Source organism: Esox lucius, chromosome 12 (genome assembly GCF_011004845.1).
Source record: "Esox lucius isolate fEsoLuc1 chromosome 12, fEsoLuc1.pri, whole genome shotgun sequence".
Lineage (NCBI taxonomy): Eukaryota > Metazoa > Chordata > Actinopteri > Esociformes > Esocidae > Esox > Esox lucius.
The window spans coordinates 24788232-24808429 of record NC_047580.1 but is presented as its reverse complement, the minus strand read 5'-3'; the positions used below and the strand labels follow the sequence as shown (position 1 = coordinate 24808429).

The window sequence follows — 20198 nt, the reverse complement described above, 5'->3', positions numbered from 1 at the left end:
AAACATCCGTAAAATCAGAGATAGCTACAACCGCTTTTTAAAAGAAAGACGATCCAGTAGCTTTATTACTCCGTGTCACGTAGGCTACCTGCGTTCATGCATCATGCCTCGCTGCCATACTCCCCCATCTGAATTTATTGAAATAGGGCAAACTATATACTTATTTTCGGTTGACAGGTGTATGTTAAACAGTTATTAGATTAATCGGTTTCCTAAATCGTGTAAAAGGTCAGCAGAACATAAATGCGTCTCCGGACTACTTTCTTTAAAAATGGCGGACGTGGACGCATTAATTCCCTGCTCTCCTCCACACAACCCGTTCTGTCATAGCAATCGTAGTTATTTGAGAGACTTGAGGTTGTGCTTAGGCAATGATGAAACTAAGATGGCGTCCAATCCAGACAGGATGAACGGGGGATAGCGAACTTGGTCACACATTAATTTGATGGGGACGTAATTCTCACAGTCACTCGTTTACAAGAAAACGAGTCTTTGAAGTGGATACGTTAATCTTTACACTTCTACTCAAACAGAAGTGTATCTATGGGTGAAGCGAGCCTGAAAAAGGCCAACTTTACGTGAGCTAACTGGACCTAGCTTGCTAGCTAGATAACATTAGGTTGCTTGCTAACTACTAGTACTGTAGCTAACCAACGACAGCAACCAAGCTAACGTTAAACAACAACAGAGGAGGACAGTCTCAGGAAAAGGAAGTCTCTACTGGCTTGTCCGTGTTATTCTGATTAAAATAAAAACAATTTACATCTGGTTTAGGACAGGTGTGAAAAGGAGCCAATAATTCCAGTGGAAATTCCACGCCAATTCGCAGTGGCCCAATCGAGACCGGAGGTGCTGCCTAGGATGGGCTGAAAAGTGGAGGCCGTAACGTTAGCTTCCGCAACCCTAATCTTGACCCAGTGCTAAACAATAGACCCCGTGAGCTTTCAAGACACCAAAACGGCCCGTCAAATTATTGGTGACATCTAAGTCCATATTTTCCTATTTGACCACGTTGAACGTGTCCGGAAGAGTTGCTGTCCAAGTACCAGTTATCTTACATGATGTAAGTCCAATAACATTAACTAGCTAGTCTAGCTCGTCATATTTCTTATCAAGCAAGATAAGTTGCTAGAAATCCTAGTTAGCTGCTAACTAACGTTAGCAAATGTAAATAGTTAAACTAGTTGTTAATTTAAATGCTTGGGTTTTTCTTGGTGTCACCAAGGATCTATGTATGTATTAATTACCTATATTTTGTGATCTTCGACAAAGACAATATTCATTTGTTACCTGACCTACCTTAGATGGGTTGCTCCTATATTTGGTATTGCTAATGGAAAGTGGATGAAAGCAATCAGGCCTTAACATTTTGTGGCTTCATTTTACAATTTATCCAACCAGCAGACGTTTTAGTGAGCTTCCTCAAAATGTTTGTTGAAGAGATATCGAGGAGGCCTTCTCAGACTATATACCTTAGTTGTTGTGAAATCATTTGTAGGCATTAAAAGTCTTAGTCATTTGGACTAACTTTTCAAGTCACCAAACATCAATGATTTGTTAGTGAGTCAGTGTATTATTTTTTGTAGATGACTAAATATCAAGTTGACCTCTTGATGCATCTTATCAGATTAATGACAAGAATGGTCCATGTATGAAGTGTTTGTAAGGTAGGGGGAGGGGATACCCGTTACCCTACATAGACTTGAACTCCTCCCCAGATTGAGTTAACAGGTTGAGGTTTTCAGTTTTCGACTACAATATATAATGATTAATTAAATCTCTCCACATATTAGAAAAGAGTTCAATTCAAGCCTGTATTTACCAGTAGAAAAATGATGCACCACTGGTCCAACGACAGATGTCATAGTTCTTTTGGTTTGTCTTGTAGGGCACTTTGTTTGATCTTGTTAAAGACTGACCTGTTACTGTAGCTTATGTTATTTAATGTATGTCTGTGAATTAGTACATTTATCTGTAAAAATACCTTGTTAAATACATTAGAAATATTTCCATCTTGATATATATTCAGTTGTCATATACAATGCATTGTAAGACAGTTCTTCCAACCGTATGAAACTTTAATGTATTCTTCAGGAATCAGTAAGTATCCTATATATTGTCAATGTATTGTTAATTAAAATGACCATTGTTTAGCTGGATATCTTAAAGATGGTGCCTTGATATCTTGCTTATAGTGAGAGTTCATTAGACATTTGGTAGCCCGTCTGCTAAGCACTGACTGTTTGGTGACTTGACATGCTGACTCTTGACCTGTTGCCAGGGCAATGGAGGGGGAAGACTTCGTGCCTCCTCCAGAGTGCCCAGTCTTCGAGCCATCATGGGAGGAGTTTCAGGATCCCCTTGGCTACATTGCCAAGATCCGTCCAATTGCGGAGAAGTCTGGCATCTGCAAGATTCGTCCTCCTGCTGTAAGTGTTTATGAATGACATGCATCTATCATTGAAAGATGCAGTCTGTATTAAACACTCCACTGTCTGGCCCAGTTCCTTGTTGTTTTTTTGTAAATCAAACAGGTGAGAGTTATTGATAATGAGTGTGGTGTAACACACATTGCAGTTAATAGGCCTGTTCTGCAGTTCTGGGAAAAAGGGGATTTTCTGTATGTTCTTTGTTGTAATATCCCAAATGCATGAGACACATTCACTATTAAGTATTCCTGCCTTAACCCCTTTGAATGTTGTGGATTTTGATTAACGAAACTTGTAAAGTATCCCCTTTTTATTTAAATTTTTTTGTGGGTTTAGTTGATGCAAAGTAGATTTTGTCTTCTTACAGGCTCCGCTAAGGATGCAATGATTTTAGGTGACGCAACGAGAAGTGTTTACATGAAACACAGACATTGGTTATATCTTTTTTGTTTTCCTGTAGGACTGGCAGCCACCCTTTGCTGTGGAAGTGGATAGCTTCCGCTTTACGCCCCGTATACAGAGACTCAATGAGCTGGAGGTGAAACCTGAGTCTATGACTTTTAGAAGTCACTTCTGGTTGACGAAGATTCTTATTTTGTTGTCATTCTGTACATACATTTATTTCACCCCTAACCTTGCTCCACATCTACAGGCAGAGACACGAGTCAAGCTGAACTACTTGGACCGGATCGCTAAGTTTTGGGAAATTCAAGGATCCTCCCTGAAGATTCCAAACATTGAGAGGCGTATTCTGGATCTCTTCAGCCTCTCCAAGGTGTCCGATCTGACCGATCCATGTTTCTCATTTGTTAATGAACGCTTTGTTACGTCTCTCAGTCGACATGTAGAGTATTGCTGAATTTTTTTTTGAAATCCTACCCATGGCTAATACTATCCAACGTTAACATAGCCAATGTTAACTTAGCCGGTGATGCCCACCTGACAGTGCATTTCATTAGAATCTTTTGTTCTAGGTTGTAATAGAGGAGGGCGGATTTGACATAGTGAGTAAGGAGCGGCGTTGGGCTCGCGTGGCCCAGAAGCTGGGCTACCCTCCAGGCAAAAACATTGGCTCCCTCCTGCGCTCACACTATGAAAGGATCGTCTACCCCTTTGAGGTGTTCCACACCGGGGCCAGTCTGCCGGTAATGATACCCTCATTCCCTTAGTGCTTGTTGTTTTGCTCTTGACAGTTCTATTAATTATTTTATTTACATGTGACAGCTGTGTAGTCAGACAGTTGGTGTTGGTTCATGGAGTCATGAATGTAAAAGGGAGTTCAACCCATTTGTTTCTCTGTAGCAGACTAAGCCAAAACTATATGACGGAGATGAGGTGGATCGAGAATACAAGCCCCACTCCATTCCTCTACGCCAGTCTGTCCAGCCCTCTAAGACGAGCAGCTACGGACGCCGAGCCAATCGCCTCCAGCCAGATGTGAGTGACGGGGCACAAGCTCCAATGAGCCATGTAGATCATCCGTGTATACTGTAATTTAAAAAATCTTCATTGATTTGAACTGTTTTTGCCTTTTTATTGTTCAAAGCATATTATGACCCTCCACAATTGAAATATTAGCAACCTTAATCTATAAATATAATTTCAGATTCAAGGGGGTCCAAATCTTTTGAATTTGTGTTCTTCTGAGAAGTGGAACTAGTGCTCATCCCTGGTAATCATATGTATGTAGTTAGTGTAGCTCCTTGGAGCACCCTTAACCCATCTTAATGTTACATTCATTGGGATTTTTAGATTGTCATGGAGTTAAACCTGTACCATTCACCCATGTAGTCATCTAATAATATTCATTGCTTTTGGCAATGAAATATCACATGACTTTGTATGGATGTCCTTGTTTTCATAACTTAGCCTGAAGAAGTGTCATCAATTCAAATTAATGAACCTGTGAGTTCCAGTTCTTCCACTTCAAATTCAAAACCAATGTAGATGAAGACACAGGGAAGATGCACTCAGAACGCATCCGGCATGCTTGCTCTGTGTGCCATCATGCTGCTGATGGTTTCTTCTTTTTCCCCCTTGTTGTGCTATATTTTATGCTGTACTCATTTCTCTCTCTCTATCATTGTTATTTTTGTCACATGCTATCACAGATTGCTCACCCATTGAATTCACCTGTATCCATATCTTTTACCCCTATTGAAAATTCTGTCCGTGCACCTCTTTGCTTTTTAAAGTTGTTTTGTAGTAATATCTATGATTTTCCTCTTCTTGGGTGTGTTTGTACTGCAGATTTGTTCTGTGCTTTAATGGGTCGTTCAGGATTTTGACAATGAAACCTTGTCTCTGCCCCCAGGGCCAGATTAAGTTATGGATACCATTAGTTGTCTCTGTCAGTGTTAAAGAAACTTTGTAACTAGCGTTAGCGCCAGTAAGCCTACGTTTCCATCTTTCCAATAAACATCTATTCTTAGAGCTAAGACTGGTTAACACTGGCTCACACAGCTACCCTAATTACTGTCAGACTTGATTCAGAGACTAAATGGTATCTGAGTTACCCTAACTAGACAACTAAGCAAAGGTCTTAATTGCTAAAATCCTGATTTATTCTGTTTAATCTTCTTGTTTTGTTTTCTGCTCTCATTATTTAGGCTCTGCGTTCTCTGTGGTCTCAGAAGTGCTTGTCATGTTATCAATACAAGCACTGTTATATTTGGCAAAAACATTGTCCCCTCCTCACACCCATTTTCCACATACACCTATGTATTGTAGTCACACAAGTCATTGTGCTTACTCCTTCTTCTCTTCCAGTGACATTTTTTTTCTCCTCAGCTCTCCTTTTCCTCCTCTTCTTCCTCTTGCTCCTGTCTCAGTCCATTTGTTGCTGTTGTCTCCCCATGCAGGGTCCGGAAGATTCTGCCCCCCACCCTCTCACCACTGGCTCTCAGCCTCAACACATCTCTGCATCGGTACTGACGCTCTCTCGGGCGCAATGCGTTTACCCGCTCTCTGCCCTCCGCTCTCTCCTGGCTTTCCTCTCGCCTCTCTAGCCGGCTCGGTTTCTCTGGAAACCACCTGCTGCCTTGCTCCGGCCGCCATCTTTGGCCCCCCGTCATAGTTATATCACCATTGGACAGTCTGACGGCTTTAGTGGTCTCTAGCCTTTCTTCCACGTGCTCGCCCACTCACTGTTTGTCCCTGGCTTCAGCATTTACCTTTCACCTGTCCCTGTTTGTGAAATCGGTGTGAATCTCTCTCTCTCTCTCTCTCCTGCTCTCTTGTTTGCTCGGGTTGCTTTACTGTTAGTCAGTCAGTGTATCCTTGCTTTGACTGGTAACAACGCTTCCACCCCCTGTCTGCTGCAGTGCTGTGGTGTGACTGCATGCGTTCTGTTAGAGTGCTTCGCTCAGTTAAATACCAATAGGATGTGTTTGGAAAACTCTGTTGATTTCATTTGGCTGTTTGAAATGGTAAGTCTAGGGTTAGCAGTTGAACATTTTGCCCAGTAACCAGCTGAAATCAAGCTTTTATTGAAAGCTTGTTTTAATGTTTATTGTACCTGAAAAGCTAGACATTGATATTTGGAATATTTTGGGAACATAAAAGCAGCTTTGTACAGTTATGCACTCAAGCATTCCCCTCTTACAACTTAGATAATTTTACAGATTTTGTTGTTTTAAAAAATCACTTCAATCACCCTTTAGGTGCTTTTCCTATGACACAATGGTGGCTCTTGACCTTTTTAATAGCACAGTTGTACTGTATAGAGGGGCTGTACGTTCCTAGCTTGTCTTCTAATACTACAGATGCTTCTTCATCCTTACTCTGTATCCTAACCCGTTGACCCGTCTGCTTCTCCATTCCCCCAGTAGTTGTATTTCTGTTCCCTCCACACACTGACCTGTAAATTCTGTCCCCTAGCCCGATCCTACAGAGGAGGATATAGAGAAGAACCCCGAACTGAAGAAACTGCAAATCTATGGGGCGGGGCCTAAGATGATGGGGTTAGGACTGGTGCCCCGGAACAAGAGCATCCAGAAGAAAGGTAACACGATGTGTCTGACATGGTGCTCTGTAGGACTGTCTTTCGTCAAGCTAGTGCGTGTCACTTGGTTGCCACTGGTGTTGACCGTTTCTCTCGTCTCTCTCCAGAAGAGCTACCTCAGACTGTGACTGTTTGTAACACATCAGCTGCTGTCCAGGTCAAAGATGAAGCTGGGGAAGTAAAAGAGAAAGAGGGTGAGGAGAAGAGCACAACCGCGCCAGCTCCTCCCTCTGACGGCACTGTCAAGGATGAGAAGGATGGAGATGATGGTGGGGATGGACATGATGAAGAGGACCCTAACACTGAAGAGCCCTGCACCAAGATGACCATGAGGCTGAGACGCAACCTCAACAACCCGCAGTTTGTAAGCCTCCGTTCTCCCTAATGGGACGGTTACCCAGACACAGATTAAGACTAATCCTTGGCTAGGAAGCGTTATCACTGGAGGTTCTGCGTCTAGAGTCTGTCTGGGAGTTCAGACTTGTGTGTAATCTGATAAAAAGTCAGATGGTCTCTATCATAGTGGTTCAAGTGGTGTTAACCGTTTGTCCCCCCTGTCTGTGCTCCTCTCCTAAGGTGGATTCCTTTGTGTGTCGGATGTGTGGCCGTGGAGATGAAGACGAGAAACTCCTGCTGTGCGACGGTTGCGACGACAACTACCACACCTTCTGTCTGTTGCCCCCACTCGCTGAGGCCCCGAAGGGCAACTGGCGCTGTCCCAAATGCGTGGCCGAGGTCAGAAAACCCGCTGCGTCGACTGTCTTTGTGCCTTCAGCTCACAGCCCAGTCTGGCTTAAGATGGAGCCTTAAAGATGGAGAAATACACATTTTCATTTGGCGTTTATCGAAAGGGTTTAATGTGTTCAGGGGGCTGTGCAAAACGTGCTGCCTTTGACACTCGCGTGCCTGCGGACCATATTTCAACATCATAAAATACTGTGTTGACTGTGGCTAACGGAAGTCTTATGAGAAGCGTGTTGAAAAGTATTTCTTCTCCCGTTTCAACTTCATAGGCGTCAACTAGCTTAGGCTGCTAATACTTGTCATCTGTCGTTTAAGACAGCATTATTCTGGGTGTTACTTGAGGGTAAATATATTATAGGGCATGAAAATAAAAGCTGGCTCTGTTTCTAAATATAGACAAATGTCACACTTTGTTTTCTGCTTTGACATTTAAAGACTGACTAAATCCTGAAAAGGAACCAGGCAAGCCTAATTCAGCCGGCCCACAGTTGAAGGTGATGAAGGTTGTTTGTTGTCCTCACTAGATTCGAACCCAGGTCTCCCACGTGAGGGGCTGTGTATTTAACCACTACACCATGGGGCTATACGTTTGCCCAGTGTCGGTATAGGATCTCGACATTAGATCATTCTGTCACGCTTTAACATCAAGCCAAGTGAATATATCGCTAGACACCATTAAGCATTGTGTTAAACTGACTAACATGTCTTATTGAGTTCACCTCCACCACAAATCATCTGTGAACTGTATGGCTTTTGCCACTGACCGTTTTAACAGCCAGTAATAGATCTACTAGTATCTAACTTACTACTTGGAATAGTCATGAGAATTGACTGAAGATGAACTTTACGCAGCCAAGGGTATTTCATGGCGCACAAATGTTTGTTTTTCTTTCCTTTGTGAATGACATTGATACAATAACTATCAATATACGTGGCGATAACAGATTTTTTTTGTCAAGAGAATCATGGAAACCCCTACTCTTTTACTGCCCATGGGGTTTTAAACTGGCCTATATTACCCCAAAAAGGGGTCACTCTGTCACATTCACTCTTTGCCGGCTCTGCTTATGTGGTCTGGCAAAAATCCTATCCATTCAAAATCCCATTTTGCAACCTACCCAAATGTGGCAAATGTCAAGAATGTGGAATACTTTCTGAAGACACTGCAAATGTTGCCATTGAAGCAGCTTTCAGGCATACGTTTTGGTGGTGGGCCGTTAACCCTTTTTAGAACAAACGGGTGACATGGTCTGCACCTTCATTAATCATCCCTCCTCAATGTTCAAATCCATATCTCTTCATTTCCACCCCGCAGGAGTGCAAGAGGCCCGCGGAGGCCTTTGGTTTTGAACAGGCCACCAGAGAGTACACCTTGCAGAGTTTTGGGGAGATGGCTGACACATTCAAAGCAGACTACTTCAACATGCCGGTCCATGTAAGGGCACCTGGAGACCTTGAACTATTTGCGGACGCTGACTTGGAGAGAAACTCACGCTTCCTTATTATTCCTGACTATTTAAAATGATTGTGTTGAATTCAATCCGTTTGTTTTGCTTGTTGCTGTGTTACTGATTGTCTTTTGTGTGTCTGTCTGTAGATGGTTCCAACAGAGCTGGTGGAGAGAGAGTTCTGGCGGTTGGTCAGTAGTATCGAGGAGGATGTAACGGTGGAGTACGGGGCAGACATCCACTCTAAAGAATTTGGCAGTGGGTTCCCCATGAACAATGGCAAGAAGAACCTCTCCAAGGAGGAAGCGGTAACTACCGTCTGTTCCTTTTTCATCAGTCCCTCTGACTCCTGTTGTCTTTGACTTTTCTACTGTATGTTGTGCTGTATTTATAGCTGACCTGTCGACAGGTAAAACATCTTTGCATAGCATTTGAGGTACGCAATTTGAAATGAAAGAACACTGGTACAATTTCTAATTTTACTGGATGTGAATTTGAGCCAATAGTATTTTTTTTGTTTTTCCTTTCATAAGTTTGCTGCCTTGCTTTTATGCCAGTCTCACTATATTTTCGATCTTAAAATAGCTGCACCATCAACGTTTCAGCTCCTGAACAGAGCATCTTCATAGTCAGTGTAGTGAGCAGCATGTACCTGCAGGGCAGGACTACTTAACATCAACATACATGAAGCAACCTCAGGCCTGCCAGCTTTATTGATCAAAAGTTGCTTTTTTTGTGTATTGCCAACCCCACTGGCTTGACAATACCATTGTTATGAATTAGTACAAAGTTACCAAAGTCAACCTATCAATTTTAGACTACCTTGCTGGATAAATATTCTGATGCCATATAGATAGGGTTTAAAAAGCATTTACAGCTTTTGTTTTTCTTAAAACGTAGTCACTGACTCCCTCTGACCTTCCCCTACCTGACCTTTGTGCAGGACTATGCCCGTAGCGGCTGGAACCTGAATGTAATGCCGGTGCTGGAGCAGTCTCTGCTGTGCCACATTAATGCCGACATCTCTGGCATGAAGGTGCCCTGGCTGTACGTGGGCATGGTCTTCTCAGCCTTCTGCTGGCACATCGAGGACCACTGGAGCTACTCCATCAACTACCTGCACTGGTAGGTATCGCTGGGCGTTGGTTGTTGTTAGGGCAGTGCAGCATGTGGACGGGTGGATTTGAATGATTTTCAATTCGCCTTGCCAAGCCTAGTCACCTTAATTCAGTTCCTGATCACACTCTATGTCCTTCCTTCAGTTCACATGCGAACTTGGTGATGCTGCCTACCTAATGATGTCAGTCATTATCTATGCCGCGGCTAATGGCGATTCATGTTTGCCTTAAGCATTTATAATAAGTGAAAACAAAAGTTTGGCTGTTGCCTCTAAATAATTCTCACGTGAACTCCCTGGCTAACAGAGGTGTGCTAGTAATAATAAGCCTTGGGGTTTCCCCTCTCCCAGGGGAGAGCCGAAGACATGGTACGGAGTACCCGCTTTGGCAGCTGAGCTGTTAGAGGAGGTGATGAAGAAGCTGACCCCAGAGCTGTTTGAGTTCCAGCCTGACCTCCTACACCAGCTGGTCACCATTATGAACCCCAACATCCTCATGGCCCACGGCGTTCCGGTCAGTGTCACACTCTGACCATTCAAGTGCTGCCCAAAGGCCGCTTCGCCTACGCCACTGAGAGACGTATCACAGAGCCGTGTCCATGCTGACATACTGTCCATGTCATTGACAGGTTGTACGCACCAACCAGTGCGCTGGTGAGTTTGTCATCACCTTCCCCAGGGCCTACCACAGCGGCTTCAATCAGGGATACAACTTTGCTGAAGCTGTCAACTTCTGCACTGCCGATTGGGTAAGGCGCTTGATTCAGTCCCGAGCAACGAATTGCGTTGACCTCCGTGACTGTTTACGTGGTTTTCAAACGTTTTTCTGTCTCCTTCCCTCTCGCTACCATTACAGCTGCCGGCGGGGCGCTCCTGTATCGAACACTACCGTCGCCTCCGCCGGTACTGTGTCTTCTCCCACGAGGAGCTGACCTGCAAGATGGCCGCCTGCCCCGAGAAGTTAGACCTCAACCTGGCCGCAGCCACCCACAGAGAGATGTTCATCATCGTCCAGGAGGAGAGGAAGCTTCGGAAGGACCTGCTGGAGAGAGTGAGGCTAATGCACTTGAAACTGTGCCAGTGTGAGAGTCTGGAATCAGTGTGGTCTGGGCCTCATATTGGACTGTCTGCGGTTTGGGCACTGATGAAGATCTCAGTGAAATGTCTTCGTAGTGTGTGTGATCAATGAAGGGCTGTAATGGCAAAATACTAAACTGGTTCAACTGAAAGGTCACTGTTTTAAAAAGGTATATTTATATTAGACCCACCATGTGTTTTCATAGACTGTATGCTCAGTGCTTTTCTATTTAGAATGTTCTGACAAAATGGCCTTTAAACTGGTCTGAATGAGGAAATGTCCAAAATGAAGAGCCGTATTTTATGCATGTACGCAGCAGAGGGTTTGGAATCAGTGGCATGTCGTGAGTGGATATGTATGCTGCCTTTCTCTGACAGCTTGTTGTTTTGTAGGCGGTGTATGTGTGTTGTGGTTTCCTGAAGTCTTGTGTGGTTTTTTTAAGGGCATCACGGAGGCTGAGAGGGAGGCGTTTGAGTTGCTGCCTGATGACGAGAGGCAGTGTGACAACTGCAAGACCACGTGTTTCCTGTCAGCCCTGGCCTGTTTAAACTGCCCTGAACGCCTCGTCTGTCTTTACCACACACAGGACCTCTGTAACTGTCCCACCGACAAACTCTACCTCAGGTACCGCTCACTGATTGTGTCCTTCTGTCTCACTCTGTACTTTTACCGCTGGCACCTCACACCAGAGCCCCCTTTGTCTTTTCCCCTTCCAGGTACAGGTATACTCTGGATGAGTTGCTGGCCATGTTACATCGGCTCAAAGTGCGAGCTGAGTCCTTTGATTCCTGGGCCAACAGAGTAAAGGAGGCGCTGGAGCAGGAGGAGGGGAACAAGATAGGTTGGTCATGTCAAAAGACGAGCAGGGACTCTAAGTGTTGACTGAGAATAACACCTGTTCTGGGTGGTGTGTGTAATAGACTGTTTTCCCTCCAGCCATCGAAGACCTGGAGGTGCTGAAGGAGGAGGCGGCTGAGAAGAAGTTCCCTGACAACGAGCTTCTCCAGAGACTTAATACTGTCCTCAGTGACATCAAGCACTGTCATCAGACCAGCACTGAGCTCCTCAACAAGACCCAGACCAGGTAACAAACACAGGATGCACTCCTCTCCAAGCACTCCTCTCCACTGTCACGCTCATGCATTGTAGAAAACGTTTGTGTGTGTGTTACAGGAGGATGACTCTGGCTGAGCTCAAGACTCTGGTGGAAAAAATGGAGAACCTCCCCTGTGTTATGAGCCCACTGGATGATGTACAGGTCAGTACTGTCCAGATGCCCTGAGCCACCAGAGAAAAATCTGTGCTATTCATGTCAGCCTTTTCCTCCTTCCATTACATTCTCTGTATTTTAATACAATATACATTGCCAACAACACACCTAGAGCAGGTCCAGGTTGGGGTGTAATAATATACTGTAATAAGGCTCACACTGCAGTCTGATGTAGTTGTTCAACTATTTAAATTGTCTGTTATTATTCAAACAAACATTTTGGTGCTGTCTTTTTAATTCCGCCAGGCGCTCCTGCGTACTGTAGAGGAGTTCCAGACTCAGGCCCAGGCCCTGGTGAGTGACCGTGACTGGAGGCGAGATTCCCATCCTCCGGAGCAGCTACAAGCCCTTTTGGAGCACGGGGCTGGCCTGCCTGTCGATGCCCCCGAGTGTGAGCTCCTCAAGGGGCTGCAGGAGCAGGGCCGGTGGCTGGCAGAGGTGCGGCGCACTCTGGGGCCCGAGGGGGGCGAGATGACTCTTGCAGTCCTCAGGAACCTGATGGAGGCCGGATGCAACGTGGCCCAGAGCGTCTCTGTGGAAACGGCTATGGCGGAGCTCCAGGAGCTGCTGACGATAGCCGAACGCTGGGAGGAGAAGGCCCAGATCTGTCTGGAGCAACGGTACGATGGACATGGACTCCCACACTGTTAATGATTTTCCCTCTCACTCAAGTTCTCAAGTTATCTGATTGTCCTAATGTGCCCTCTCCCTGGGTGTTTGCAGACAGAAGCACCCTCTCTCTACCTTGGAGGCCATAGTGAATGAGGCCCAGCTCATTCCTGTCAAGCTGCCCAACATACTGTCTCTACAGGGTTGTCTGACCCGTGCCCGGGCCTGGGTCACTGACCTGGAAGAGATCCAGGCAGGTTTAAACCCGATCCTAGTGTCTGTCATAGTTTAAACAACCCTTAAAAGGCAAATCCTTAGGTGGGATTTCACAAACAGGAACTGCATGAATACGGCGAAGATGAATGGCTTGTATTTTCCACGTCTGTGTGAAGGTAACCCCTGCCTCTAAACCCCCGCCTTGTCTTCGGGTCCCGTCCTGTGCACTGCAGAATGGGGAGCATTACCCATGTCTAGATGACCTGGAGGGTCTGGTGGCCATCGGGAGGGACCTGCCAGTCAGGATGGAGGAGCTCAGACAGCTGGAGCTGCAGGTGGCCAGTGCCCACTCCTGGAGAGACAAGGCCTCCAAGACCTTCCTGAAGAAGAGCAGCCAGCACAGCCTTCTGCAGGTAGGTGACATTTACACGCTTCCCCCCCCCAGGAGGGTCACTTGAATTCTCATACATCTGGGTTGTGTGAGTGTTGTTGGCTGCGTGTTCAATTATACGGCTGACAGTATTCACTAACCTGTACTGTAGTTAGTGTTTGCCAGTGTTTGGCTGTTACCTAATGCCCATGTTGTCCTCATCACAGTGTTCTTTTCCTGCAGGTGTTGTGTCCGTGCGTGGAGAAGCGTAAGGAGAGGGGGGAGGAGTCTGACTCGGTAGATGACACCGACACCAACACTCTTGGCCTCTCCGCTCAGGACCTGAGGGACCCTGGAGCGATTGTGAGTCTCCCTCATCCGGACTGGCTGTCTGGCTCCACACCGTCCAGTGTGTCTAACCAGTGTCTGGATGTCTCTTCCGTATTCACACCGCTTCGTTGGGCTACAGTGCTGCTTCAGACACATCGCACACAGGCAAAACCAACCGAGACCGGAGACAATGAGCTGAAAGACAGGCAGATAATTCTGTCCCCTCTTCCCTCTAGGTGATGGCGTTTAAAGAGGGGGAGCACCTGGAGAAGGAGGCTCTGCTGAGGCTCCAGAAGGTCAACCTATCTAAACCAGGCCTGGAGGAGGAGCGGGAGGACAAGGAGAACGGCGGTGGTGGTGGGTGGCGGGGGGACCCTATGGATCTAGAAACGCACTCTGAGAACTGTGAGAAGGAGAACGGGGACAGGCAACACACGACGACAGGCGGCAACTCCCCTCAGTCGGTGTGCGTGTGTGGCCGTGTGCCCCGCCCCCCCCTGCTGCGCTGCCACCTGTGTAAAGACTGGTTCCATGGGGGTTGCGTCCCCTTTCCCTCGCTCCTGCCCTTGTCAGAGCCCCTCACCAACCCCCTCTGCTGGTGGGACTGGGACTCGCGCTTCCTGTGCCCGCGGTGCCAGCGATCGCGGCGGCCGCGTCTGGAGACCATCCTGGCCCTGCTGGTGGCGCTGCAGAGGCTGCCCGTACGTCTGCCGGAGGGAGAGGCCTTGCAGTGTCTCACTGAGAGGGCCATCACCTGGCAGGGCCGCGCCAAGCAGGCGCTGGACACCCCAGAGGTACGGGGGGCTCTGGAGAGGCTGCAGGGACTCCGACAAGAGGAGCCTCAACTGGAGGAGGAGAGGGAGGAGGCAGATGGGAAGAAAGGGAACTGCGAGTCGGTGATTGTGCTCTCGGATTCTGAGGGTGGAGGAGAGGATGGGGTCATAGACCTCACACAGGACAACTCGCCCAAGAAGGCGGTAAAGGAGGAGGTGGAAGGCAAGCCTGCATCTGAGAACGGCGTCAACAGCAAAGCCAAGTCTCACCACAGTGTTACAGGTTAGTGGCCAGTAGGGTGACCGTCCACACCACTGTCTTCCCCTTTACTGTACACATGCCCATGTATCTGACTGTATCCCTGTACATACTGGGGCTTCTGACCCCTTTCATATCCCCAGATTTGGTTGTTATAGACTTAGTTTATAATTTATTTATTTTTAATCCACCAATCTTCATGTAATACCCTGTGACAAATTGGAAACATTTTTAGAAATGTGTGCAAATTTATTAAAAATGGCCAAATGAAACGTCATACAGATGTTTTCAGACCCTTTGCCATAACACTTGAGCGCCGATGCATGCATGTTTTTGCACATCCTTTAGATGTCTATAAAAGGGGATTGGACTCCACCTCTGGCAAATTCGGGTGATTGGACATAATTTAGAAAGTGTCTCCTGTCTATAGAATGTCCCAAAGTTGACAGTGCATGTCAATGCAAAAACCAACCCAAGAAGTCAATGGAACTCTTTGTATACCTCAATAGATTTGTGTTGAGGCATGGATCTGGGGAAGGTTACAAAAAATTGCTAGAGCGTTCAAAGGTCCCAGGAGCACCATGGGCTCCATCATTGTGAAATGGAAGATGTTTGGAATCAAGACTTCCTAGAGCTGACCGTCCAGCCAAAATAAGTAACTAGAAGGGCCTTGGTCAGGGAGGTGACTAAGAACCCATTGGTCACTCTTACAGAGCTTCCGAGTTTCTCTACAGAAATGGGAGAACTTGCCAGAAGGACAACCGTCTCTGCAGCAATCCATCAATCTGGCCTTTATGGTAGAGTGGCCAGACAGAAGCCACTTCTGAGGAAAAGTAATGAGACCAAAATCAATTTGTTATTCTTGAATGCCAAGAGTAACCGCTAGTGAGAACAAGGAACACTCCTTACCAGACTAATACCATCTTTGTGGTGAACTGTAGTGGATGGAGCATCGTGTTATTGGGATGGTTCTCTGTGGCAGGGTCAGTATTGAAGGATGGATGAAAAGAGTAATACAACAAGTGGTCCTTGAAGTAAACCTGGTCCAGACCACGCGGGAACCCAGACTGGGACGAGGATTCATCTATCAGCATGATAACAACCTAAAGCACACAACCAAGTCAAGTGGTTTTGGGACTAGTCCTTCATAATCGGTTTTGCCAACACAAATTAAGCCTAGTCTAGGACAAAGAAAACGAGCTCAATGGTGTTTTCTATTGAGCTTGGTTTTATTTTCTTTGGTCCTAGAATAGGCTTAATCTATGTCTGCAAAAATGGCCCTTGTCCTTGTGTAGCTCAGCCGAAGTCCAGACTTGAACCCAATTGAACATCTGTAGGGAGAACTGAAGATGGCAGGTCAGCGATGATCTGCATCAAAGGGTCAGATGCTCATGTACAAGAGATGTATTAAAACAATATATATATAATAATTGGCACGTATCTAAAAGTGTGTTTGCCTTGTCATAATGGGGTGTTTTGTGTAGGTTAATGGCTTTTTAAAAAATACATTATAAGTTAAGCATATATCACGCATTGTTGAAAATGAATAAGACCGAATACTTTCCAAAGCCACTGTTCACAGCCTCGTGACTGTGTACTTGTATGTTAGGGCAGACCTCATTCAGTCAGCTGGATGACTGGTGGTTGTTTCGGTCTAAGTCGATCAAGAATATATTTAAGAGGTTGGGAGATTATCACTAATGAATAGGCTAATTATAACTTAACAGCTGCCTAGCATATCTTGCCTATATCCTGATTCAGAACGAGAACCATTTGCACCTTCACTAATCAGCATTCGGTTTCAGTATTCAGTATATGTTTATGGGAAATGTGGGGATTTTTTGTGATATTAGAGGAAGTACCCAGTTGTCAACATGTACTGCGCCTCAAAATGGATGCAGACATCAGAGTGCAAAAATTCCATTTTATCCGTACATTCCTAAAACCTGCGTGCTAGTAAGCCATGTGATTCTGCACTTTTTGGACTCCGATAAAGTGACCTGATATTCTTGGGTATTGTTATCAAATATGAGGTAACAGAACATGCAGATCTAAAACACTGTGCATTCTTAAAGGACACGGCAGCCTAATCAGTCTACAGTTGGGCAGTGATTGTGTGACGTGACGTATGTGGCTGTTTCCCTTTCGTTATAGCGGGTCTTTCAAGCATTGCGCGCGTGCCATGTATCTTTATAATAACCAATCAAGTTTATGTATAAAGCACTTTTTGCTTCAGCAAGGTGCTTAAAAAAAAAGAAAACACACCCAGTCTGAAAAAAATAAACCTGTTGGTCTTTTCCCTCAGACGTGGGCTCTCTGCTGCCGCTGGTGTCGTCACTGAAAGGCCCGGTGATAGAATTGTCCCCGGCCACCCGGACCCAGCTGGAAGAGCTACAGTTGGAGGGAGACCTGCTGGAGGTCTCTCTGGACCAGACCGGTACCATCCACAGGGTCCTGCAGGCCGCTTCAGAACCACCCAGAAGCACACTCAGAACACTCATACTGGTGAGAGAGCAGAGAACCTTCACCTTGCTGTGGATGTCCTATTAGCCAAACCTCCTTTGAAGTATCTCTGACGGGTTTGGCGGAGTGCTTGAAGCGCTCTCTTTTTTTCGTACTCCGGGTATCTGCTACTGGAATACCTTCAATCTGACCTTTCCTTCTGGCTGATTTGTCAGATTTGATTTTTTTTCTTATCAGTTTTGTGGGAGATGTGGACACGTCCGCTTGTATTCTGCTCTGTCAAATGACAGTGTTGTGTGAGTCAGCTGCACTTGTTGCTGTAAAACCGCATGATGCTGTTCAGAAGATATTGAATGTTAGCTTCAAATGTTGTTTTCCATGAACCATTCCAATGCAAAGGGTCACTTTCATGTTTGAAAATGTTTTATATGATCTCCTTCAACATTTTGAATTGGTGAAGCTGACTGTTAGTATTCATCAGGGGTTTGTTGAGCTCATTGTACTTGTATCTGTAATAGTTTACTTTTTAATCTGATATGTGCTCAGATTTGTTTTTAATGCCAGTAAAACCTAAAGTTAAAAAACACAACAATCCCACAGCTCCAATTGCAAATTTTCATCAATGACTTTATAGCCCTTTTATTAACAAAATGTTATTACGTGATCTAAAAAAGTAAAGCCTGGATTTTGGCTCCATCGTAAAACAGGTAATTTAATAATTACAGGTTAAAATGTATGTTGAAGCCCTCAGTTGCAGTTCTCCTCACTATTTGCGGCTTGTTAACAGGAGACTTTGGGTAGTCGACTCTAACTGGTGACTTTCAGTGGGTTCTCCACAGCAGGTGGATCTACTTTCTTTCTGCTGTTATTGCATTCATAAAACGTGAGACTGAATGCTAAACATAAGTACTTAGTTTACATTAGTCATCTCTCCAAATTCCTTTGGTTCCCTGATATTGTGGGACTAAGTATTAAAGATGTTTTCATTTGTAAATGGTGAAACCAGTATATACACTCACACTCATGAAAGGGAGTAAACAAACCTTTAACTTAACAATTTACTTACTTTACCAAAGGCCTGACCAAAAGCAAAGACTTTCCAAGACAACACTATGTTACACAAATACAACAGTCCGGGAAAGTCCTTTAATTTCACTTGCCTGTGCAAACCCTGTATACATTTTGAAATTATCGTTTAATCATTACAAAAGTTTTGAAAGACTGAAGTTGTGGTTTGTCACATCCCTCCTCAGATTGAGCTTCAGGAGCAGAAGGTAGCTGGCCGTGGGGGTCGGGCCAAGGACTCCAAGAGGAAGAGGAAGAGCCAGAGGGGAGAGGGAGGGGTGGAGGGAGGTCCTCGATCCCAGGATGCCTCGGAGTCTAAGAAGACCCGGCCCATCAACCACATACCCATCCAGACCCACCCCGAGGTAACAGTCAAACCTCGCTTAGCTTTTTTGTGTTTTCTAGGAACTAGAAATGTTACGTGACTTGTTAATCGTTTGAACCAGCAACTCAAACTTCTCAAACTGTCTTCCTCTTTCTTTTCCTCAGCTCTTGTGATATAATGGAAGTTACTCTGGAGGAAAGACTGATCAAACGTTTGGACAGGTCATTCTGGGCCGGAGGACTGCATTAAATGTGGAAGGAAAGATGCAGGCCATCCCCCTGTATACAGCTCCCCTGTCTGCTCACACACTTTCACATTCAAACACTAACACAGTTGTCCTCTGAGCTCCCGATATGTAGATTCTACACTCCTCCGTTTCTATGCCCCTGTACCATACTGCCCCATTCCCCTCCCCCACAGTCTTTTCTGCTCTTATCTACCTCCCTCCCTCAATCCTCCCTGCAAACGGAGTGTGTTGGGAGTGTGTTGGGAGTGTGTGAGCTGGCGTTGTTATAGGAGAGTCTCTTGGTCTTAATTAAGGATCAAGTTCTCTTCAGTCAGTCAGTATGCTTTGTGTTATTAACTGTATTAAATGCTAGTTTGACACAAGCCTGTCTTTACAGACAGACAGGGCTGTCCGGTTAAGTTGATCCACATACCCACTTACTGATGTAGAAATAAATGATTTCAGGATTTATTTTTGGAGGATTTTTGGACATGAACCTAACATCCAGCTGAAGTTCAGTACTGTGGAAGGTTGTGAATGACAGTGGATCCTAGGTGACAGTGGTCACTGTGGTAAAACCTGTATCTTTTGTATTGAATCTTGTTTTCAGGCTGGGCTATTGGAGGGTATTAAGCATTTTAAATAAAACCTATTTGGATATTCTGGGAAGTGTGAAAAACAGGCATTCATGTTTTTTGGTGCTACTTTCCCAAGAAAGGTATCTGTACCTCTGTCATTCTCATCTCTCTGACTTTCTGTTACTACTGGCTCGCTCTTTTGTTTTGATTCTATGATCGTCTCCTCAGACTTCTCCTTTTAGCCCTGTCCCGTTAAGTCCTCACCTCTCCCCCCTTTAAACTAAAGTAACACTTCACTTCAACTCACTTTATCACAATTACTTTGTCTCCTGGGTTCAAATAATTATTATATTATTATTATTATTATTATTATTATTATTGGTATTGCAGACAAAGTCATGAGTTCGTGTATAAACTTTTCTTTTCAATGTTGCCTTTGTTTCTTTTCACTCTTGTTAGGAAAATAAAGATTTAGAATTGTTTTAGGAATCCTTTGACTCTTGTGCTTCCTGCTGTTAGGTGTACTGTTTAGTTTGACAGAGTAGTAAAATATTCCTGGTACTGAATTGGTCCGTACATCCCATGCTCTCTCTTTTGAAAGTACTGTATCAAGCACCATCAAAAACAGACTGTTTCAAATAAGTGATCACCCCAAGACAGATTACCAACAGTCACAGTCAAATGAGGTTCAAGTCTGCGGCAGGTTGTTCGGGGTGGGGGGGATGCACTTTGTAGTCGTCAGCTGGATGATCATGTGACAGGAGTACACCTTTAATGGGAGCCTTTCATTGACTGATTTTGAACCTTTTAGCCAATTAGAAAAGCGCAACCCAGACCTGAATCCATCCCATACTCTTAGGTGACAGTTCTCAACAGATCATTGTGGACAAAGCAC

The 20198-nt window shown here is 45.1% G+C and overlaps 1 protein-coding gene across 4 annotated transcripts; it reads left to right on the top strand.

The window, feature by feature from the left end:
• The first annotated feature begins 346 nt into the window (after positions 1 to 346).
• On the top strand, positions 347 to 19731 carry kdm5c (lysine (K)-specific demethylase 5C). 4 transcript variants are annotated; one of them, XM_010890678.3, is made up of 28 exons: positions 347 to 1063; positions 2282 to 2429; positions 2890 to 2967; positions 3082 to 3204; positions 3404 to 3574; positions 3735 to 3866; positions 5291 to 5356; positions 6309 to 6432; positions 6540 to 6796; positions 7009 to 7167; positions 8492 to 8611; positions 8774 to 8932; positions 9568 to 9749; positions 10093 to 10255; positions 10371 to 10490; positions 10598 to 10792; positions 11262 to 11443; positions 11536 to 11660; positions 11756 to 11903; positions 11993 to 12077; positions 12336 to 12709; positions 12813 to 12951; positions 13148 to 13327; positions 13528 to 13647; positions 13851 to 14670; positions 16952 to 17151; positions 18363 to 18539; positions 18664 to 19731. In XM_010890678.3, the coding sequence occupies exons 1-28, from the start codon at positions 1059 to 1061 to the stop codon at positions 18670 to 18672; spliced, it is 4761 nt and encodes a 1586-aa protein (XP_010888980.2). In that variant the 5' UTR covers positions 347 to 1058; the 3' UTR covers positions 18673 to 19731. The 4 variants fall into 4 exon arrangements, with proteins under 4 accessions (XP_010888980.2, XP_010888982.2, XP_010888981.2 ...); XM_010890677.4 differs by having other exon boundaries at positions 348 to 1063; positions 3732 to 3866; XM_010890680.3 differs by lacking the exon at positions 5291 to 5356.
• Positions 19732 to 20198: the final 467 nt, after the last annotated feature.

Bases quoted from the DNA above. Each gene is read 5' to 3' on its own strand.
- kdm5c (XM_010890677.4), top strand. The intron at 11,661-11,755 runs GTTGGTCATGTC...TTTTCCCTCCAG, and splicing joins GGAGGAGGGGAACAAGATAG to CCATCGAAGACCTGGAGGTG. The intron at 12,078-12,335 runs GTCAGTACTGTC...TAATTCCGCCAG, and splicing joins GCCCACTGGATGATGTACAG to GCGCTCCTGCGTACTGTAGA.